Source organism: Taudactylus pleione, unplaced genomic scaffold (assembly GCF_031769625.1).
Source record: "Taudactylus pleione unplaced genomic scaffold, aTauple2 ptg000363l, whole genome shotgun sequence".
In the NCBI taxonomy this organism is placed as follows: domain Eukaryota; kingdom Metazoa; phylum Chordata; class Amphibia; order Anura; family Myobatrachidae; genus Taudactylus; species Taudactylus pleione.
In genome coordinates, this window is record NW_028284764.1 from 1,205,959 (window position 1) to 1,230,703 (window position 24,745).

A 24,745-nucleotide genomic window follows, 5' to 3' on the forward strand; every position below is an offset into this window, starting at 1 on the left:
AATCTAATAAATAGCGGCCAGGGGGCGTATTTTTCCAAAAAACGAACGCAAGTTTTGTTCGCTCATTCAGACAAAGAGGCGTGAACAGACCGCAAACAGCGAACGGTTCGTTTGAATAGCCACCCCTAGTTTTAGAACGAACGACCGCAAATAGCGAGCGGCTCTGAATGAGGGCCTAAGACACCTGGGAGACTGCACACAAAAAAAATTGCTCTGTACCAGTAGCATATGCGCCAGAATAGCGTCAGCTGTTTCCTACATCCATATACTTAACGCTTACACCCAAACGGGTCATAAGTATAAGAAACTTTTATTTTTATTAGCGAGAAACACATTCACTGTTTGATGTAAATATACAAAAACCCTCTATAATACGTATTGATTTCATGTACCAATAAAAATTGCCATACGCCCACAAATGCCTTTATAATATATGCAGACGCAATGAAAGATGCACCGAAGGTGAATTTGCAGTCCGATGTTCGGATGTAGCTAGATGGCGCTGGCGACCATCATTATCCGTGTGTATTTGCACCAGTTTGGCGCTGTACATAAGTGCGTACGGGTTGTGTCAGTATTGTTGCCGATGTTTATTTAGTGATATTAATACTTAATTTTTGCCATGGGTTTTCATGCAGTTGTTTAACAGAAAATCTTCAGCAAAATTTTTAAAAGTTGTCCCTGCGGCCCTTATGTAGACTTGAATGAAAACATGGCGACCGTTCAGATACATATATTCTCGTGCGTTTCATGGTCTTTATTTTGAGTTGCCCACGCCTTTTCGAAGCAAAACATGCACCAAGTCTTTGCACGTGCAACAATTGCGTCTCCTAGCGAGCGTGTTTCGAGATCTGTGTAACTTACAATAACCGACCCCTGAAGGGGGGGTGCTTGACTGTACGCCTTCACTGTGCGCCATTTTTACACGTTAATACCTTCTCCGTGTCTCCATGCTCGTGTGCAAGATACAGACACAAGTTGTGCGCATACACAATGTGTAAATTTTGCGTCTTTCGATTGCGCAAATTAATTTACAAGCACCTGTGAGCCAGGCCCTGTATGTATAACGGATACTCTCGCAATGTGAGGTCTGCGATCTCCAGTCTGTCATTGAGCATAGGGCCCAAATCTTAAACTACCCCCGCTTTTAGACCAAAGTGAGGCAGCTTGTGGACCGGCAGCCTGTGGGGAACTACAAGCCCCAGCATAATGAGAATATGTTTGTACAGCAGCATGACAGCTATAGGTTGTCCAAGCTTGTTTTAGACTATTTTCAGGTCTGCTCTCGAGACAAGTATATAATTTTTAATTGTATGTTGATGGCTGCGGGTAGGATTCTCACCGTCTGACAAAGTAGTTGCTCATATGTACAGTTCTTACAGAGTTTATTATGTTTGTTTTATAATTAACTGGCCATGAAGTAGATCCACTGGAATGTTAACTGGGGCTGTTCTACGAAGCACAACTAAAACTTGCTAGATGTGATGCAGAACCCTCGCTGGGATGCAGAATAACCACCTAATATCAGAATGGTGCAGTGCTTCACCCAGTTTGTGTTTGGGTGTGTCAGTGTGTGGGCGAGGAGCAACGGTAAAAATTACATTTAGCGGGAGATGTACTAAGCCTTGTAGAGAGAACGTACCAACCAATCAGCTTCTGTCATTTTTCAAGCACAGCCTGTAACATCACAGATGATTGGTTGGCACTTTTTGTGATTATCATGGACAGACTCTCCACTGACCGTGCAGTGTATACAGTGTAATAAATGAGTTGAGGGTAGTTCTGCTGTATATCTAGCCCGGAATTTACCATGTGTACCCATACCCTACAAGGAAACGCCACCCAGAAATTGTTACAGGGCAATATATGCTGTATATAAATCATTTTTAGTCTATCCTCTTTGGTGCATCACAGATAATCTATAGAGTAATGTTTGCATTGCTCAACCGTGGTAATAATGAAAGCATCAGAGTCATTTGGAGGATCCCCCTTGAGGCAAGATGGCGGTCTAAATGGTCTCGCCTTTACCATGCAATAATCTCCTCCAAATCAGGGACAAAACCATGCAACATTCAGCTCCTTAGCAAAATGTGGGTAGAGGCCCAGTAGTGCCTCCTGGGCACCTCACTCTACACTTGCATAAAATAGACGGGGGAGGGGACCTTTGAGACCAAGGGTGGAATGTACTAATTGTCGCGTCTACGATGCCGCCAATTATCAGGAAAATACTGGCGATAATATCACTGGTATGTACCTATAAAATCCCAGTAAGAGCTGTCCTTTACAATTGAGGGTCTTCCGGGTTTATGACCCAGAAGTCCTTCTGGCGTTATTCAGCGCACGTGCAGAATGACGCAAACACCGCCAGGGGAGCTGAGAGAGATCGGATTTGGATCCCTCTCAGGGGGCGTCGTAAAAAGAAGCCCATAGGCTTCTTATTGGGTAACGTCCTCTAAAGAAGGCGTTACCCACCTGGTCCAAACTCCGAAGTGTTTTGCATTCCGGGTTTGGCGCACATGAGAAATGCGGTTAAACACCATTTTCCGGGGTTTTACCATATTTTTTTTTACCTTGGTACATCCTGTACTAATAGTAAAAAACATTTGTATCCTCCGTTCTGTGTTTTGTGCAAAAAATGTAATAAAATGAAGGCGACGGTCATTCAGTTACATTTCTGCAGTTTTAGCACAAAATACAGCATGGATTAGCCTTCTGTTTTCTTTTAATGGAGAGTATCATTGTGACTGTATTACCTGTGTCCCTTTCCTGGGAGTGTTTGTATCACATTGGTCAGAGTGCATCTAGACATGTGCTTTCCTGTAACCCTGCACCTGCAAGGTGCAAAATGGCTTAAACTGATGAAAAGTGTGGTAATGAGGCCCAATCTCCGTCACCTCGCAGATGTCATTTTGTTGGTCTAAAATGTTTTGCACCATCCCAGAAAACTGGTAAAGCACCGCCAAAAGTGCTCCTTGCAGCCCTCTCATTTATTCTCTTATAGATTCATGTTCCTGATACACTGGAACAACGAACACCCAAAAATCCCCCCTCCAAAAATGGGGAACCACTTATGTATTATTAATATGTACTTCTATAGCGCCAGCATACAAACTGGTAATAGAACAGTAATGAAACAAGTCTGGGTAACCGCAGGCGGACAGAGACGTAAGAGGGCCCTGCTCGCAAGCTTACAATCCTATATAGGGATACCTGCATCTAACCACACAAATCCATGTTCAGACTTCTAAATACAGGTGTACTTTGGTCATATGTCTTATAGGAGCACAGCTATCACAATACTGTGGAATGATGCGCTATATATTTCAGTCAGACCCAGCAATTAGTGGCATAACGGAGACGAACGCATTGATACGGTGCTTTCTGCTTATCGCAGGAGGTGGTTCTGTCTCTAATGTGATGGTTTGGTAATAGTAAATCTCTGGTGACTGATTATTCTTAATTACTGATAAGCTGGATGCAGATTTGGAACGCGCCTCTCACCTTGACTTACGCTGTCTCATCAGATACCTCCTGGAGCAGGATTTCCCCGGCATGCGGATCGGACCCGAGCCCACCACAGATTCCTTCATTGCGGTGATGCAGGGCGACGTTGAAGGCGTTATTCCAGGCAACGCTTTAGTGGTGGACCCCAAAAAACCTTTTAGAAAGCTAAATGCTTTTGGAAACGCCTTCCTGAACAGGTCAGTGTGTGTGTGTGATAATTATATATATATTTTTATTGTTTTACTTCTATGCCTTGCAGATTACATCTTTGGCGTGATGCAGATTTTCTTGCTATCCTTGTTTTATGCTCCCTGTGTGATCTTTATTTTGCATGTTGGGCCCCTTTTACGAGTACTATGCTCTGTTTCTCCACTGCAGAAGTTTTGTGGAGCTGTATAAATAGACAATAGTAATATTAATAATAGTATTAAGAGAGAGTTTACAGAATGTTTGCATGTAATAATTAAGTAGTAACAATCTAGAGCTTTAAGAAAAAAAGTGCCTGGAGTTTAACTTATTCTCCTCCTTGTACAAATTGCCCGAAACAACAGCAAATTTAAAGGTGATTGATAATATTATTATTAAATAATAATTAAAAAAATAAAATATATATATATATATATATATATATATATATATATATGTATATATATAATTATTATTATTATTATTTTTTTTTTTTTTCATTTACTAATTCAGGGTAAAATAAAAAAGCATTCTGAATGTTGATATTTTGCACCACATCCCTCTGTAGAAAATGTGATAAATCTCCCCATTAGGAGTACATGTGCTAAAGCTTCAAACAGACAAGTGGAGTTGTAGCCCATATCAACCAATCGGATCCGGTCTATCATTTTCTAGAAACAATGATAGCTAGAATCTGGTTGCTATGGGCAACACCCAGCACTTCTCATGTTTAAATGCTCTAGGAAATCTTCCCTAGGGATGGGCATCTATCTCCGCTATTTTTGAAAGATTGATGATCATTACCCAATACATTGCGATTTTGGATTGGCACAATGGGGTCTATTCAGCAACAGTGACGATGTTGCCCAGGATATGATCAATTATGATAATTTATTGTTGCTATGCAGCAATATTTTCAGCAGGGACAGCGGTTGCGGTAACACGCTGTCCCTGCGATGTCACAGAAGGTATTGCTTTTGGGATTCCGAAAACAATCCCTTCTGTTTTGTTCCTCTGCGCATGCTCAGTCATTCCCTCGGGAACGGTCTCCGTCCCTGCTTGCTGTGACAGTCGACGGGGTAAGTACAGCTCCAGCCTCGTGAATTTGATTGATATGTGTATACAGGCTTTATACTAGCCTGTGTACATGTATATTTATGTGCGATTATATTTAACATTTATATAAAACCTGTATACACATATCAATCAATCAATTTCAGGGGGGTTTAAAAGTCTCTAGAGTGACCTTACCTGCCACCGATCACCAGGAAGCAGGGACGGAGACTGGGCGGGTTTACAAGATGCTGCAGGGACTTATGGGAAAATTTCCCTGTGTCCCTGCAGTTTTCGGGAAATGTAAGTATTTTCTTCATGTAACGCCATTCTGAAATGGCGTTCGATAACAGAAATATCTATCGAGTGAGTTAACACTTTTTGCTTTGCTGAATAGCAAAAAGCGTTAAAGCACTGTAGAGATCAATGGCCTGATCCCTACAGTGCGGTATTTAGCGAGATGGGAATTAGTGGAGAAGATAATTGCGTTATCTTCATTATCCCATTGCTGAATAGCGGAGCTACATAAAAAAAAAAATGCAGAAAAATGTATTGATAGACTAGATCCAAAAATTGAGATGCTGAAGCAGCGATAACTTACCTGCTCCGTGGCGCCAAACCCCCCCCCACCGTGCGGCACTGCGCATATCTGCCCCTTTTATTTTCTTTACTGTGCATGTGAGAATTTAATGGCGGTACTAGATATATATTGATCTTTCTGGAGACCAATATATATTTCCACAATTATTACCTGCATTACATACGGACGTGACGATCCCGTATTGGATTTGGTACCGCCGATTGGCCACCCCCTAATTTGTAATGTCAAGTAGATGTCCTGCTTCATGGGAGCCCCATTATATTCCATACATCAATCTGTGGATGAAGGTTACTCCGCATTTTCACCATATGTATCAGGATAAATGCGAACCCTTATTTCCTATATAAAACTGTCATTTATCCCCCTGCAGTCCAGGCACCGGCATCAGTATTACTAGGATCAGTAACTGGTAATATGTACATCCCATGTTATCTGTGTATGAGGAGGCTGACGATTGCCGGGCTCCGTGTCTCTGATTCCGTGTGCGCTGGAGCTCTGCGTCCAGAAGGGTCTCCGCTAATGTGCTGCCAAAAACAGACAATGCAGAACAAGAAGCTGAAAGCTTACAGGCCGCATTCCCCGAGGGCCTTGTGTACTGCTGATAAACGCTCCGGCACATGTAGGGAGCAATACAGAGATTATCAGCGATTACAGGGTAAGAGAACAGACACTCCTGAGACCGGAGAGAGCTAAAGAGCCCGGAAAGCAGGCTCTGCTATTAAGCTCTCTGTAACTTTATAAATATGTTCCATTTAAACAGTTTCCTGTAACTGCAGGATCCTATCTGATGACCAGTACACAATGCAGAGCTCGGTTCCGGTGGCGGGTACAGAACGCAGTGCCCCGTTCCGGTGGTGTGTACAGAACGCAGTGCCCCGTTCCGGTGGCGTGTATATGACCTGAAAATATATACTGTAATGCAGAACCCTGTCCTATAACCTGTATGTAGTGCAGACATCCAATTGATGATGCAATACAGAGCACCATGTTATGACTCTATATATAATGCATTGCACCATCTGTTGACCAGTGTAAAATGCAGAGCCAAAGGGGGCAGAGGTGCAGGCCCACATTTCGCCAATATAATGATCTCTATACTGTGCAGATCCTCATCAAGACCTAATTTCGCTCCATTATAAATCTATTTACCAGAGTTTGAGGTAATCGGTGTCTTCATGGAGATGGTGCCCCCTGCTGGCCAAATACTGTGTGCTTGGTGTTACCAAAGTACTTTTTTATTTAATTTTTTTAAATTTAGAAATTGGAGCATTTATTTAGTCAGAATAAATTAGTGCTGTACAAAATACATTCTGGGTTCTGTCCTTTTGGGAGGAGTACAGGGAATTTGGGCAGTTGTAGGGGGTTCCTATTTGTGACTCACGTGTGATCTTTCACAGCAACGTTCTGATTAGGAGACAGCGAAGTGTGAGGTTGGGTTCAGAGGCTGCTAATATTGTGCCGATCTCTCACTCGCATAGCAGGAATGTTTGTGCTATAAGCTCTAATTAAATTTGGATGATTGTCTTAAAGGGCGGACACTCCGTCATTTGCTGGATCCTCTCTTACTGAAAACACCGTCCTTGTCCTCCTGCACAATAAAAGCGCCATTGTTCTGTCTGATGTCATCCAGACTAATCAAATGAAAGTCTATTGTTCCATCTAATATTGCGCTATTAGAGCCTGTAAACGCTCCTTTTTAAAACGTAGGCGCGTCCTAAATTGAACTCTCATTTTTCCCAGGCTCCCAAATGCTGTACAGATTCTGCCAGATTACTGGATGTCCTGTCGCTCAAGCGCTGGCGAAAGGCTGGTTACAGGTCCCCAGGGCTGGTTCCCTTTCACTTCAGTAATCTCCAGCAACTAATCTGTCTTTAGTGAGCTCTGATTGGTTGCTGGAGTAGAACACAAGCGAAAACGATAACGCTGCTGGTTGTCAGTTATTAGAGCTCCAGCGGACGCCTGGGATCTGCTGGTGGGAGCAATTTGGTCAGCGTAGGCTTGCATACAAATTATCAGGATGGACTTTGCATTGTATACTGGTTATTAGACAATCTATGCTGGTGATAGGAATGGTCCGTGCATTATATACTCGTCACCAGTGGATTGTACTGGTCAGCAGATGGGGTTCCACGGATGCGGCTGTTTCATATTTGGTGGTGACCTGTCAGAATTGCTGTTTTTGTAGTTTGAAGAATACTCCCAATCTGTTAAGAACAAAGGTAAATATCTATAATAATGTTTCAGCCGATTTGAGCCCTAACCGAAGCATATTACTAAAATAGATTGTCGACATTTTGACCATGTCGACATTCAGATTGTCAGCATTCCATGCCACTCATTTCTGTATAGATTTCCCCCTTTATTCATTTCCGAAAAATGCACAGCTTCCTTTTTTAGTTTAATGTTTTCTTCACCTACAAGCTGCAGCATGTGGACTGTTACTGGCAGGCTTGGTCACGTTCCAGGTTTGCTGTCGGCCTATAATTACACTAGGAACAAACACTGCAGCGAGTATGTTCCGCAAACAGAGCGACGCTGATGAACACAACCATGTCTGCCAAGGACTTTCAAACCCGACACGTTGTAACTTCTACAATTCTTGCTCCTGTCCAATAGGGTCTAATAATGCATGCAAGTTCTAGTTCTGCGACGCATTTCGCAATCTTTTCGGTGGTAAATGACTTGACAAATTGGAGGTGTTGAATGCAGAGGGGAAAATAAAGGAAACCTATTTGCTGTGTGACTTTCTTGTTTGTTCTGTGTTATACAGGTTTGTTTGTGCCCAGCTACCGAACCCTGTCCTGGAGAGCATCAGTGTGATTGACACTCCGGGGATCCTGTCTGGGGAGAAGCAGAGAATAAGCCGAGGTGAGTTTATAACGCTCTTTCGCTGTCTGGGTTCACCTCTGTATAGTCAGCAGTGGTTTCTTCTGTGCGCTGCGGCTGTGGTTGGTATAACTATGTATGGTTTGAGTTGCTTATTTTGACGTAATGTATGCAATCGCAATGTCGGCAGCAGAAGGTTAAAATGTCAACATAATGTCGACACCTTCAAAATGCTGACATTGTCATGATGTCAAACAGTTCCAGGACTTTTACGGTTAGTGTTACCGTTAGGGACAGTATAAAAATAAAAACTGTGTGTTGCAGTCGATATGACTTCATTGACCTTCTCGTGTAGACATGACAACTGTCAACATTGTGATTGTCTGGCAAATCTACGATGCCAGTGACATCAGATGCCAATCCATGTATGATGCCAGCGGCTTCAAATGCCAAACCAGAATCTGAAAAATTTCAAAACAAAAGCCACCTCAGCATGGGTGGAGATGGGGGGTAGGAACAGATTATCCAGACATGTCTGGGGGGCCTGATGAAGGCCTGGGCTAGCTACGGAGAAGGAGGAATGTCCCCCGTCCCCCCACCTCCATCCCTCCTGGACAAGCGCAGCAGCGAATCGTAGTCTTTTTACCGAGCGGGCGTAACTGAATGTTATGGTTGCCCTACCCCTCTGTAGCCCATGTAATAGACTTCCTTCCTTAGTAAGCGCTGCATAAACTTCCTACAATGAGATTGAGCGTCCTTGGATCTGTCCTGCCTGACCATTAGCATGGTCCAGATTGTTAGCTTGATGTGTGTCGTGCTCTACGTTGCTGGCAATGGCGTTGTGGAATATATCAGGTTAATTGTAGAAATCCGCCCTTGCCTACTAGAAGCGAGCGGTGGCCTTTTTTATTTAGTAGTGATCATATCATGGACCCTTGTATATTTGAATACTGATGGAAACCTACCAGCAGAGAGCTATTGGCTAGTGCTGAGATTAGCATAGAAGACCGTGTTCAACTGATTTCTGACAATATAAAGTTGAAGGGGATTGGTGGGGGACGGAGAAAGTATAGACCTCGGCCCAAACGAAATAGCCTGCAAGTTGCGAGGAGTGGAGAGAATTTGGCAATTTTAGCCTCCAAACTTAAAGAGCCAACTTTGGTTTTGCCTTTAACGAAAAACAAATTGCCACTTTAAATTTTGAAGGCTACATCACCAAAATCTTGCCCGCTTCCCTTTAACTCTAAAGCTGCATACAAACACAACGATTTTTTGAATTTTTTGAAAAAATCTTTCACTTTCCGAGTCAAACAGTGAATGATTATCGTTCATGCGCGTTCACCTTTGTAGTTCAGTCAGACTTGTCAACTGAACGATTTTCATTAAGGGAATATGCAAAAATCGTTTGTAGTTCAAAAAAATCGTTCATTACACTTTAAAAAAAATCTGACAGATAATCTGACAGAAAATCGTTCATAAAATCGTTGGTAACAAAATCGTTGTGTGTGTGCATGCAGCTTTAGGGGTAAATTTACTAAAGTGAGAGACTTTAGAAGTGGAGTTGTTGCCCATAGCAACTAATCAGATTCTAGCAATTATCTTCTAGAAGGTGCTAGTTAAATGTTAAGTAGAATCTGATTGGTTGCTATGGGCAACATCTCCACTTCTAAAAACTCTCACTCTAGTACATTTACCCCTTTAGGCTATTTACATTTTGGTCATGGTCTTGACATATCAAATATAGTGGCGGTGATGGGAGGGTCAGGCAGGCCGATGCACTGCAGGGAAGATGGCGTACCGGGTCTTGTCAGTATTGCCTGTGATATAGGATTCCAGCGATGGTGGTTAGAGGCATTGGTGCGGGAGGGCTTAGAAGAGATGTCGTTTCTGCAGCTAGAAGCCTGAGCAGTGATGAGAGCCTGAAAGTAAATTTGTCTGGCGGTTTCCAGAGCTGTTCGGCAGGAATGGTGATATTTCACTGTCTGGTACAAGCTGAATGATTAAGAAGATGATTGTAAGATATTTTTTTATTTTGTACAGACAGATTGAATATATTGCAGTTAAGGAGCATGGGTGGAAAACTGTTGTACCTGAGCGTTATTTAATTTTACCCATGTATGTCTTATTTCCATGTATTGCTTACTTTGCACATTGTAACCTAAGATGGCTGCCTCGCCTGGTAGTCTGTTGTGTGGCATGGACTAGTCTGTTGTGTGGCATGGACACTGCATGGTACTGAAGATTTTGCAAGGATCTCGCCTAGTGTTCCTAGTGGGAACCTCTCATGTAGGTAATGAATAAAAGTACAGAGTGTATATAGGAGTATAATGATGAAAAAGAAGAAACAAAATATGGTGACTGAGAAACGAGAGAGATACAAATGAACAATACAAGGAATAATAAAATGTTAATTCGGTATATTATGCTAAGATGGTTTAACTGATAATGAAAATAATAAAAAATGTTATCGGTGAGAAATACATAAAAGCCATAGTAATGAAAACTGTGACACTCTGCTGTTTTCAGGTTGAACAAATGCGTTTTTACACATGTTTCTCTATAACACTTAGGGGTCTATGTACTAAGCAGTGTTAGGAGACAGAGTGAAAAGTGATAAGGTGCCAGCCAATCAGCTCCTAACTGTCATCTCACAGGCTGTGTTTCAAAAATGACAGTTGGGAGCTGATTGGCTGGCACCTTATCACTTTCTTATCACTTTTCACTCTGTCTCCTAACACTGCTTAGTACATAGACTACAAGAAAGTTCTAGGGGTCTATCTACCATAGGTGACAGATACCATGGGGGGCGGGATAGGTGACAGATGCCATGGGGGGCGGGATAGGTGACAGATGCCATGGGGGGCGGGATAGGTGACAGATGCCATGGGGGGCGGGATAGGTGACAGATACCATGGGGCGGGATAGGTGACAGATGCCATGGGGGGCGGGATACAGCAACGCAAGAAATGTGGTCAAACCCCGAAAATACGGGTTTGACCACCTTTCTCATATGCACCAGGCCTTGGAATGTGATGCATTTCAGGGCTTGGATGCGGTGGGTGATACCATTTTCAGATGGCGGTACCCTATAGAAGCCTATGGGCTTCTCTCCACAGGGTGCTGTGAGATGGATCCAATCGGATTCCTCCCAGCACAACCCACCCCCCCCACCACCACCACGGCGCGAGCTTACTGCGCAGGTGCAGAAAGACGCCAGAGGTACTTCTGAGTAATAGACCCGGAAGTCCTTCATTCGCAAAGGATGGCTCTTACCGAGAGAGTGGTCCTCTTGCGGTTCTCTTCATGCATACCTGCGTAATGAACGTTGGCATAGATGCGAAGGGTGGCGGGATGCATCTCATCCCGAATGCGATGCGTCACGCATTCCCACCCCATGTTTTAAACTTCCACAGTTGCAGAGCATATAGGTGACCCCTTTGCATTTTTATTCCCTGCTGTGTTTCCCTGAGTAAGAGACTAAAATGCGCACTTTGGGTTGGGTACGGGATGCCAGCTCTCTGGATCCTGTCGGTCTGAATTCTGATGTCAGCACCCTGACAGGGTTAGGATACCGGCACTCGTCGGTCAGTAACCTAACCCTAACCCTCCCTCCCTAGTGCGTAAACCTAACCCTTCCCCCTAGTGCCTAACCCTAGCCCTCCCCCTAACCCCATTACTTATACCTTCTAAGCACCGGTATACCGACTGTCGGGATATTGACCTGATCCCCTTTGGGTCTGGTTCTGAGCAGGCTGCAGCCCCGTATATATGGCCCCATAGTGTGTTTATTGGTTTAGCAAACCGCCCATGCACAGTAGCAAATGACACATTATTGCGTAACGCCGGGCGATTGTGACCATCTCTCTCCTTGCGTGAAATGGGTGTCTCTGTACGGCAACATTGGGGTTGCACACAAGAAATCCGTCTTGGAGGGTCATGGGCATGTAGCTGGCGTTCCACGCTATTCTGAGGCGCGTATGGTGACGGGAAGTTTTTATTTTTTGACTGATCTCTTGCACCCAGCATTGGTCAGGTGCTCGAGCCGATGCTAACGATGGCGGTTCTGGCTGTGGATGGAAACTGTGTTGGCAGCGTTGCTACCAGCTTGTAGCCACATGGATGCTCGCGTTAACCATACTAAAACTCACATTAGCATGAGGTAGTAAGTCTGGCTTCCACGGCTTCCCGCAATTGCAGCCACTTTACTTTGACTCAGAATCAGGCCCCTTTTGGCCTTGGCACAGGAAAGCCGGACATGGATTGGTGTCCGGTGTCGCAACTCTGCACCTCCCCAGCAGTCCTGAAATGCTGTGCCGAAATTAGCCCGTGTTATGCGCCATAAGTTTTTAACAACAAAAAAAAAAAATCCAGTTTTCTGCGACTAATTGAGTTGGCCCCTTGGCCAAACCTTCATAGCATGGCAGCCGGTGTGATTGTGTACTTAATGTATACAAATGTAGCCGATCTTGTGGTATACTTGGTCTAAACCATTATAGCAGGCAGCAAGGGTTATTGTATACTTGCTGGCGTTAGGGGTACATCACTTGGTGGTTTACAAACGCAGCACTCAGGATCCCCAAACAGTTCACGGTTTCCGGGTTCCCCTGAGGTTCTTTAAAATGTGACCGATGATGACACACCTGCTGGACACCTGCCTGGTGACATGGAAAACACGACCTGTTGTTATTCCTGAGGACTGGACTTCAGAAACATCTGTCGTCAGGACCCCACACAGGTCACCTTTTTCCAGGTCACCCAGCAGGTGCACAGGTGTAGTCATTACTCACTGACACATTTTAAAAGATCCACAGATGGAGCTAATTATCTTACTTGTGATTCTGTGAGGAGACCTGGAAAACATGTGCTGTTTGGGGTCCTGAGGACCGAGTTTGAGAACCTGTGGTGTATACCATTGTAGGTGGCAGGGGTGATTCTATACTTGGCGTGTACCAGTGTAGCAGGCGGCGGGGGTGATGCTATACTTGGTGTATACCATTGTAGGCGGCGGGGGTGATTCTATACTTGGCGCATACCATTGTAGGCGGCAGGGGTGATTCTATACTTGGCACATACCAAGTATAGGCAGCAGGGATGATTCTATACTTGGCGCATACCATTGTAGGCGGCAGGGGTGATTCTATACTTGGCGCATACCATTGTAGGCAGCAGGGGTGATGCTATACTTGGCGTATACCATTGTGGCAGGGGTGATTCTATACTTGGTGTGTAGCAGGCGGCGGGGGTGATTCTATACTTGGTGTATACCATTGTAGCAGACCAAAGGGGTGATGCTATACTTGGCGTATACCATTGTAGGCGGCAGGGGTGATTCTATACTTGGCATATACCATTGTAGTCAGCAGGGGTGATTCTATACTTGGCGTGTACCAGTGTAGCAGGCGGCGGGGGTGATTCTATACTTGGTGTATACCATTGTAGCAGACCAAGGGGGTGATGCTATACTTGGCGTATACCATTGTAGGCAGCAGGGGTGATTCTATACTTGGTGTATACCATTGTAGGCAGCAGGGGTGATTCTATACTTGGTGTATACCATTGTAGGCAGCAGGGGTGATTCTATACTTGGCGTGTAGCAGGCGGCGGGGGTGATTCTATACTTGGCGTATACCATAGTAGGCAGCAGGGGTGATTCTATACTTAGCGTATACCATTGTAGCAGGCAGCGGGGGTGATGCTATACTTGGCGTATACCATTGTAGCAGGCCAGAGGGGTGATGCTATACTTGGCGTATACCATTGTAGCAGGCCAGAGGGGTGATGCTATACTTGGTGTGTACCATTGTAGAGGGGTGATGCTCAGAGCCTCAGCCTTCCCTACTGTCACATTACTGGGATTTATACTACAGCCTGCCTGGTTTAGCAGTGAGAAGTCTGACACTGCCATTTGCTCTTCAGGAAAATGACCTTGCATATTTAGCAGGGATGTGGAGATAAATTCCTGCCTGCTGTTTGTCAGTAAGAAAATGTTTTATAGAATACAACTTCCCGCGAGTTATCTTCTAATGAAGAATTACCGCTCCCTCCCTTCCTGCAGACTGGCCGCCACTGATCTGATCTCGCCATCGGCTTGTGATTCGTGCGCGAGGCTGCAGTGAGCGCTCTAGGGGGTCATCAGAACTGTGACAGGCAGCTTCCTCAGAGAGCAATGTGAGCAATGACTCTTGGTAGTAAGGTTCTTATTTTTAGATATGTAATGACCCATTTTTACTAGGGACCAGGGGCTCGATTCAGATCCGCTCACTAGATGCGTTCGCATGCACCCACCGTATGCAAATTCAGCAAAGGCAAGGCATTAGCATGGGAATCGGTTTAGGGTTCCCGGGGGGGACTTGAGGTTAGATTTAGGCTACGGGAAGGGGGAGTTAGCGTTAGGCGGCGGGGAAGGGGGGGTTAGGTTTAGCCACTTAGAGGGGGCATTAGGGTTAGGCACCCCCTAAGGGAGGGTTAGGGGGTAGAATTAGGTTAGACAATACTTACCTTGGACCTTCGGGATTTCCTCCTCTGCCGGGATGCCGCCGTCAGGATTCCAACCGTCGGGCATGGGTCCGGCGGTAAATCATACAGATTCCCCTAGCCTAACCCTAACCTTCCGGGGGGGTGCCTAACCCTAAGTTAAACCCATGGCTGTCCGCGCCCGGCTTACCTTCGGTCAGTAAGCCGGGTGTCAGGCTCCCGGCATAGGTCTAATGACAGGCGTCGGGATCTCTACGCCTGTCATTTGACACTTGCCGGGATTAGACAGTCACAATGCCGACCGCCGGCTTCCCGACTGCTTCCCATTGGCACACCCACTATTTTCCCATTGAGCGAGGGGGTTGTTACGCCTTCCCACATTACTTGACAGGACTAATTAATAATGCTACACCTATCTGGGCAATTAAGTCCCTAAAACTAAATCTGCCAGAGAATTTCCCCGTTACCATGGAGGCATACGGCGACTCACTAACTCCTCCTTCACCTCTCCCTAAGCCCACTCCTCAAGAAGTTTTATCACAAGCAAGTGGAGGGGAAAACCCAGCAGAGCAAACCTGACCCTATGAACCCCAGCTGTACCCCCCCAAAAACTATTCCTGACAGGGCAATTAGTGATCCCCAATCTGTGGACCTCCCCAGTATAAATTGTAGACCTAGCCGCCATTTTTATGTGAGTCTGTTTGACAAATCAAAGGCAGGGGCGTATCTACCCATTGGCCAGGATGGCACTTGCCAGGGGCGCCGACCAAAGGGGGGGCGCCGCCCGGCATTGCCACCAGTAGCCAAGGGGTGGACAAGTCCCCCGGCCCCACAAGTGGCGGCTGTGTGTTTGTAATAGCAGCCAGCTAATGAGAGTCAGACGGAGTCTCATTTGCTGCTGCGTCGTCCGCGGAGGGAGCCGGCTGGAGGTCACTAATGAGCTCCGTGTGCCGGCTCCCCCCGCAGCATGTGATGGGAGAGACGTCATACGCCATGACATCTCTCCCATCCAGGAGAAGAGCGGCCGGGACTCAGAGCGGACAGCGGCAGTCGCGTCAGGAGCAGGGATCAGGTAAGTTGAATTTTTGGTGTGTGTGTAAGCCTGGCACTACGGGGGGGGGGGGCACTGAAATAGGGGGTGGTCGCTACTGGGGACACTTTATGGGGGGGTGCCCGCTACTGGGGGGCACTGTATAGGAGTGGCCACTACTGGGGGCAATTTATGGGGGTGGCCACTACTGGGGGCACTGTATAGGGGGGACTACTACTGGGGGCACTGTATAGGGGGGGACTACTGCTGGGGTCTACTACTGGGGGGCACTGTATAAGGGGGGCTACTACTGGGGGCAATGCAGCATAGGGGGGATTACTAGTGGGGGATTACTGTTGGGGGCGCTGCATAGGGGGGGAGGCGCCAGTCCATTACATTGCCAGGGGTGCTTGGATCACTAGATACACCCCTGATCAAAGGCAAAAGTTATCCCCTACCAGTATTTTGCCTTGCACCACATGGCACCTTATTTTGGCTCTGGTACTAACTATCGGATACTTGCGTTGGGAAAAGCTGCAGGCGTTGGCAGCATTTATATTTTTGAAGCTGTAAAAAGTCCTGTTTAGTACACAAGCTGAAAGCGCACTAAATAATGCCTATGTACATGTGTTATTCTTTATTTATTAGTTCTATTCCGCAGCACTTTATAGAGAATATCTGTACTCGCTAGCGATCGCCGTTTGTGTGCGCATACATGCTCAGCTCTTCCTTTTGGTGCAAGCGCAGTATGCTGAAAGCGCATTTCCACTTGAGTCTAACTCCAAATTGGCTCCGCAAAGTTTAACTTGCGAGCGAGAAAAGGTGAGTGGAGGATGGTAACTGTAGTTTAGAGGCATTAATTAGAGGCACGGTGATAAACACAGGAATAACTTCTCTCCGTCCATTATAACTTCCGTGATACATTCCTCAGACTCATCAGCTGCTTGTGGGGAATTAGCGAAGGGACGTTGCTACATTCTCTCTTCTTTTAGGATTACCGACAAATATTTGCGGAAGTGTCACATTTCTGCAGTGACTCGGAAGCCTGGTACAGTTACATGAAGGGACTGGCAATCCCGCCCCACATTCCTCACACAGGTCGCTACAGACTGTGGGCCTCATTCAGGAACGCATTTGCTAATTTGCACGCAATCTGTTTACTAATAACTCTGCGTGTCTGCTCGATATCCATTGTTGTACCCTAATGTTTAAGCTTTTGCGCGTCGTCTGGCGAATAAATGCGAAGGCAGCAGTGGGCGTCCCTGCGCTCTGCTTTGGAAGTCATCGGCATATTTTTGCAATTGCGGTCCGTGAGAGATTGCAGCTGCGATTGCATTAGGGTAAATCTCTAAATCTGACTTTTCGTTCCGTGTATCCAATACAGGAGCTATTGTGGCCGACTTGCATTCAGTTCTGACAAAGCGCTAGGTTGAATCTATCTTTTGTTTTATAAAGGTCTCTGGTTAATATTTAGGACGTGAGTCAATAGTAACTGCAGGATTTCTGTTTATGCATAAGATGTTTGGAAGGCAGAATTAAGGTGATTGCATTTAGCAGAGTGTTTATAATCCCTATAATATCTGTAATAACTTGCAGCTGGCTTCTTCTGAGACTTGCGTTCTATGGATTCCAGCTTACGACGGCTTTGCCGGAAGATGCCTGATCTCGCTTATTAGTAACTTATTAGTCTTTAAATTTACAGCAGTTCCAGTTTAGAGGCTTTGCTCATGGTTGGTCACCAATTCTACTGTAATAGTTACATCATTTCTGCTTTTGTTTATTTTATTTTTTTTGCATCTAATTCTTTACTTCCTCCAGTATTATAGACCAGCACAGCTCATTACGTCAACCGTGTGTACTGGTTCTCCCAGCATAGCCCATACATGGCTATTTCCAGCAGCAAATCTCTAAAGGCCCCCATACATCAGAGAGTGATTGCAGCAATCGTGCAATTCTGCAGATGATTGTGTATAAAAATCTTTCCCTTTTTCAATCAATTGCAGAATTTCCACAATCGATTGATTGCAGCAATCGTGCAATTTGCGATATCTGATGTATGGGGGGCCTTAACTCTGAGTGATAATTTTCCTCTTGCACCTAAATTAAATAATAGGTTAACATGGATAGGTTATTGTACATTTTGCTCTTTCTGTATATTCATCCTCCACAATGAAAACTTTCCAGCTATAACTTATTATTGCCCCAATAAGCCTGCCTTGGTCACCCACCTGCTGCCCCCCTTTCTATGTCCTACGCATTTACCTGCATGGTTCAGGATATATTTACATTCCTATCGGCCCCTTCTCTGAGGCTTATAGCTGGGAATAGTCATTACATAGCTGTCAATGAAGGGTGCAGTAAGGGGTTCCCCACTTAACAACAGTAGGAAGCATACTTGTATAATGTATTCAATTCAAGAAAGTGATCGTAACCGTTTAAAGGGACCGTACATATTATTTGCAATGTGTTTTAGTCGCATGTAGTTATCAAGGTTTAAGAAAAAAAAAAGAAAAGGTCAAACCGCCCCCAGCTGTCCTGTTGTTTTCCTGTTAATGATACGGAAAAGGAAATTTAACTCATTCACCCCCAATATGTGTAATAGCACCTTTTTACCGGGTAGTTTATTCCCTGTTTGCACCGACACGTATGTCCGTTACATTTGCAAACCTAAAGCGATTAAAGAAATAGCAGCAGCCAAGGTTACCCCATCCAGATGACTAATTTTGGAACCGGTATTGGTATCAAAGAATAATATAGGGAAATAATCTAAGAAGATTTGTGTGTTACGGTCGGGAGCAGCGGGGTCTCTGCAGTTTAGGTGGCTGAGCGGTAGCTGCAAACCTCTCTGGCATTTGGGTTGAACGTCAAGCTGAGAAGTTCTGACCACTAAACCCCAAAATTTTACTTACAATGTTATATAAAAAGAAAAAAATATAACTTCTGCACAATTACAGACCGCTGAATATCCTCCACCTTTAGGACCTTGTCCTAATGTGAGCAGATATAGGTAAAGAAAACTGAGATTGGACTCATTTGGGCTACAGTTCATGGTTCTCACTTCCCCTTGGCCTTGTATGGTTCCGCAAAGGAAATTTGCACAATGCAAGACCATCAAGTTGCAAGTCATTCTGTGTCTGCTCCTGAAAGAGAAGCTCCTCCCCCCTAACATGGCTGCCTGCCGCAGAGCACTAAAAGGGGGTTTCATTGACTTTGCTGTCTATTTTATAAGGCACCTCAAAACTCTTCCTAGTCGCCCTGGGTAAAACATTCTCCCTGATGTTCCACCCCTACCTGAGAGTGCATTATATACCCCTTCTGAAAAACACTCTTCACTAGAGCTGCCCATCTGCTACCTATATTACAGGCCGGATTCAGTGAGCCGTCGGCAGCCCGCGGTGTATGTTTATTGGGCTGATTCAGCACGCACCTCCATGGGCTGCGAGCAGGGCCGTAGCTAGAGTAGTGCGGCTGGTGCCATCGCACAGGGCACCACAGGGCAGGGGGCGCTGTTTGGGCCTGTCATATTTCTGTTTATTATCATTCTTGCTTGTAGCTTCCTCTTATTTCATCCCCAGCATCTCCTGGCCTCTCCTATCTCTTCCCTGGCCCTTCCCCATGAAGCCATGGCCCTTTTTTGGGTGCAGTATGTCCCTTTGAAAAATGAGGGGGGCGCCAATGTTCTTTCTGGCACAGGGCACCAAAATGTCTAGTTACGGCTCTGGCTGCGAGCAATATCTCACTTCCGTGACATAACTCCGGCGGCTTCTGCAGCTAAATGAGTCCTGCCCTATGTATCCCCTGATTTCCCCACTGGCCCATGCTGTGCAGCATTATGACTCCTTATAAATCAATAACCTAATGATTGTGATCTAGATGTGCTCACTATGACATGTATTTAATAACAAACCTGGACTTCAGAAGACACGACTTCTTCTCGTGGACAATGATTGACACTTGGGAAGCTCTACCTTCATCCACAAATTTGGTTGTCCAAGTAAAACTATGTTTGGGGAAACAGCGTCTGTGTTAGTGCGATACATATTATTATTATCATTTAACCCAGGTGTAAAGGTGCCCACACACATACCGACTTTTCATCCAATTTGGCCGATTTCGATGAATCGTGACGACAGATAATGTAAAAAATGGCCAAATCGTGAGTTTCTACACTTGATCACGATGCCGATGCGCGTCCCCGCTCGTCGTACATCGCATCTTAAGATCTGCCGTGCTGTAGGGCAGATTAGCCAATCTGGGATACAATGCACTGGCTGCAAGATAGATCTTAAGTCAGATTGGACATTTTTAACTCCAAATCGTGACCACGACTACCGGGGAGAGTTCAGGGAGAGTTCAGGGGAAATCGTGTACATTGGCTGATTGGGAGCAAGTCGGTATGTGTGTGGGCACCTTAACTCAAACAGAAGATTTGTGGACAAAACATATTGTTAAAATAAAACAATGATTGTTTCTTAAAACATCATCATCCTTTCCAGCAATGACCGAGAAGGACTGTCGCCACCATTTGGGGCGAACGTGTTTTGAGGCTCCTAGCGATATTTATGAGAGCGCTGTATCTGTTCCCCAGGTTTCATTGAGGAACTTGGTGATGGGTAAATTTTAAGTTGTCGCTGACTAACCCAATCTTCCCTCGATTGCTTTCCGAATGCTCTCGGAGAATAATTGTTCACTCAACTGAGGAATAAAGGAAGGTGATCGGTTTAGCCTGTTACATAGTGGAATTTAGTAAATTGTCACAAGTTTTACAACTCCTTGTCTAGTTCGTTATTACCAAAGTCCGTATCGTTAAGTCACAGTGCAAATCCTTGTAAAGTCAGCTAATGGTCTACAACACACGTAAAGTGGCATTTTCAGCTATAAACCCTGACCTGACATTCCTACATCTCTGGTAAAAAGTAAAACATTACCACCCTCCACCTCCCCTTTCACTACAGACAGTTGTAGCACTTACCACATCCTTAGGACAGTGTCCTGGATCTGGCACCGTTAAAAAGCAGACTGAAGTCATTTGAGTTACTGTGACATCACTGCCCCTGTTTACGGATCAACCAATCCTTGCAGCACATTTCTGCAAAGCAAGGCTGCAAAGCTGTCACTCACTCACTGCCTGCTATGGTAAGTCCTCGCTCCTAACATGCTTCATAAATATGTATTTAAAAAAAAAAAAAATTACTCAGCACGGACATGATGTGTAACAATTTATGTGTAACATAGGAAATTAATATTAAACAGAACCTTTACCTGCTCGTTATGTATAATATCTCTATTTACTGTTGCGTCTAACGACCTCTGTTTTTTTTCTAGATTGCATAATATTTTTATTTAACAGAAATGTCAACTTTCAATAATCTGTCGACTGAAATGTGTAAAATGCTCGATCCCCTATAATCCCAGGTTTGTGAATGCAGGATTAAAGTACCTGCCAGCACTCTCAACATTTGTGGGACATTTAAAATTCTCAGCGGTCAAATGGGATATGGTCTGGAGGGTAAATGGGTGGAGCCTCATTGAAATGGGTGTGGCATGAGCGCAACGCCCTTCGGTTGTGTGGATTGGGGGTCTGTCACCGTTTTCAGTTATAATGTTATTTTTTGGCCACAGTAAGAGCCTCTAATCGCACTTGCTTATAGAAATGGACGAAATCGCAATGAAATTGAGAACGAATCGAGTTTCGCAACCGAAGCGGCCATTTAGCAGAGTGCAGTTTTGTCATTGCAATGTGTTTGCGGAATATCGTTCTGCACCGTGTTTGTGGGAGGTGGGAAGATGACTGTCATTTCATTCCGCTGTGTACTGCGGTGGGGTAGGATTGGGAACACATAGGACCACATTCCTTGGGACGAAATGTATAAAATATATTGGCCATATGTGGAATGGAGAAAATATATCCTGGATTGTTTGAAAATTGCGCTCATCCCTAGTCAGCCGGTGTGCAATCCTAAAGTTCTCCCATAGGACCTGATTCTGTCGTACGCAGTGCTGATATCTGTACAAATGGTCAATGATTTTCAATTGCGCATGAGTTAAAGTTGCACCACACATGCCCCCCATGGTGTGTGCCTACAGAACAGAGTCTTAACAAGGCACCCTGCGCCGGCCCCTCTCCACTGAATTAGAGACGTCGGGAAGTTGCGCCGAAGAGGGCGTGACCGGCTGTTCCGGTAAGTGTAGGGTGCCCGACTGGAGCGTCCACAGAATGCTCCGCGAGTGCTGCAGCAGTAATCCAGGGTGCAGGGTGCAGTTTCGGACCCGCTGTCTCACGAATGCATTGGAAATGTATTTGACGTTCCTGGCCAGTGACTGTTTCAAAATGTCCCTGATCACTTGAATCCAGAATTAAACGTATAATATTACCTGGATTGTCTCCCTTCCATTGTGTCTGACACAGCTGCAGCCAAGACTTGGATTTACGCGGCGCAGGAAATCCAGGAACGGTGTGACAGTATCTTTTTCTCCTTTTGCAATCAGTACCAGTTACATAACGGACGAGAACATACGTGTGTCAGATGGCTCTGCATGCTTCATGTGTTTTTCTTGTGTGTTTTTTCATTTTCCCGTCCAGCGCAAGAGGAGAATGGATATAGTGGTCTGCGCAGATGCGTTTACGGAGGTATTGAAATGCACAAGCGCTTTTGGCATCTTGGTTTGCATGGATTTATTTTAATCTCGTTAACGACTCTGACAATGTAACATCCACATTAACCGCCGCTGGGCATTTGCGCCAAAGCAGAAGTGCATTCTGCATTAATACAGTAACTCACGTCTGTAATGTACATATTGCCTCCTTCATTTGGTGCTGGTTGTTTTGTTCAGGAAGTTTATAAAAAAAAAAAAAATTGGATTACAAATCATGTAAAAAGGAATTTTTGAAATAAAGCTGTTTTTAACAAACAAAAAAAAAAAAAATCCTTTTTCCCTACCCCAATTATTGGAATAAGGTCCCTGGCTTGCGTGGTTCTAGGAGATAAGGTGTCCATCCACTAGCAGACATGAAACCGTCTGCACGATTACTACATTGTAATCGTGCAGTCGCTTGTCAGTCTGTGATGAGCCTGCACTGAGCGAGCAGCTGTTCAGTACAGGCTCATCCATCATCTGCAAACATGCTCAACCTGACGTTATCGTCCGGTTGACCAGCATGTTTGCACGATGATAGATGTCTGAACGACCACCGGGTACGCGCATCGCTGGTTGTTTTAGACCTTTTTAGCAAACAAATGATGAACGATAATGATAAATCATCTAGTGAATAATAGGGGCCAATATAGTGCTCAACCGCTGGGGTGTGTAATATAGATTAGTCCCCAAACAGAAGAGTAGCAGTGTCTAATCGGCTCCTGTTCGAGAACTCACCAGAAAGCAGGGGGCTAATATATCTCCTGGTGCTAGTTAGGGATAAGTGGTGTAGCCCCCCCCCCCCCCCTATATGATCATTCCCACATAAGTATATATGAATTGGGATTGAAAAACAAAATTGCAGTTTTTACTTTTTTCCTCTACAGCAAGAAAATAAAGAACATTGGGCCTGATTCAGAGCCGGACGCTCTGACCAGAGCGCTCGCTCTGAATCAGGGCCCTCCTCCATGAAAATGGAGCGGCCTCCTGGCCGCTCGTATAGCTGTGGGTGACCACCCACAGCATATGCGAGCGGCCAAAAAGATGGTTGCGATGGTCTTGACCATCGCGACCATCGGACTTGCCACGGAGACCCTGCGGTAGGGTCTCCCTGCCACAAGCCCTTGAGTGATTTTGGCTCTATCAGAGCCAAAATCACTCCCACTGACATCACTAGTGATGTCATTGGGGCCGGCTTCAGACGGTAAGCGTTCCCATGGGAACACCTCCCTCTGGCAGGCACGCCCACCAAAGGGGGCGTGCTGTCAATCAATATCGACAGCACGCCCCCTTTGGTGCGAGACCCGGAGCGATGGAAAGCCCGTCGCTCCCCGGGTCTCGCGCATGCGCACGACGTAGCTCCCTCCGTCGTGCGCATGCGCAATGGGGAACATCGACCCGCTTGCGAGCGTTCTGACGCTCACGAGCGGGTCTGAATGACCCCCATAATTAACACTGAAAGTGCATCTTAAGTGTCCATCCACGAAATACATCGGTCTCCTCTCCCGCTTAGCCCTGGTCCCATGGGTGTAACTACCATACTATAGGTGCGAGGGGAGCAGCTGCTATGGGGCTCACAGCTTAGGGGGGGGGGGCCCATCTTCCCTGTCAAAGTTACATGTGTTATACATTTGTCACCATTGGGTGGTACATAGGGACCCTTTCAAACTTTTGCTATGGGGCCCTTAAAATACCTATTTAAGCCCCTGCCTGGCCCTGTATACTGGAGAAGTCAGTCAGGGCTACAGTAAGTGATACCTGTATTACTAAAATTGGGTTGTATATTACCCCATTGTCCCGTCAGGAATTTGCAGCGTTCTGTTACGATCGCGAGCAGAGACCGTTCCAATAAGGTCACTTGTTTTATCATTTAGAATAAAAAGAATTGCTAGATTAGTATTTTTTTTTTTTTCATGACCTCTTCATGTCCTTTTATGACAATAGGGGATAAATTTACTAAAGTGAGAGTTTTTAGAAGTGAGTTTTAAAAGTGATGTTGCCCATAGCAACCTATCAGATTTGAGCTATTATCTTCTAGAAGGTGCTAGTTAAATGTTAAGTAGAATCTGATTGGTTGCTATGGGCAACATCACTTTTAAAACTCACTTCTAAAAACTCTCACTTTAGTAAATTTACCCCTTGGTCTGTTTAAGAGGTAAACAACTTTGGGTATACACCTAAACATCGTAACAAACTAATACAATGTGTTTAATACAAACCCTTATGAGAGAATATCAAGTGGAAGACTGATGTAATTTGATTTCCAGCAGGAGGAGGAGGTACTTCATATTCATCATCAAAAAAAATGGAGGCTTTGGGTTCACGTGGACAATCATTATCTATACTACAACTGAAAAAGCAATAAACTAAAATGTAAAATTATTACACTGTTGATCAAGTCTAAAATATTACAGTCTCTCTAGTTTCATTATTAT

General features: G+C 45.1%; 1 protein-coding gene across 2 annotated transcripts in view; it reads left to right on the top strand.

Moving 5' to 3' along the window:
* The window catches only part of EHD3 (EH domain containing 3), a 51,691-nt gene that overhangs the window by 4,765 nt on the left and 22,181 nt on the right, over positions 1-24,745 (top strand). Inside the window, exons 2-4 of one of the 2 annotated variants that reach the window (XM_088444428.1) lie at positions 3,525-3,701; positions 8,115-8,212; positions 22,258-22,305. In XM_088444428.1, the coding sequence (XP_088300554.1) occupies positions 3,525-3,701; positions 8,115-8,212; positions 22,258-22,305 (323 nt within the window). The remainder of the gene's footprint in view (positions 1-3,524; positions 3,702-8,114; positions 8,213-22,257; positions 22,306-24,745) is intronic. The other variant, XM_088444429.1, reaches the window with a different exon arrangement.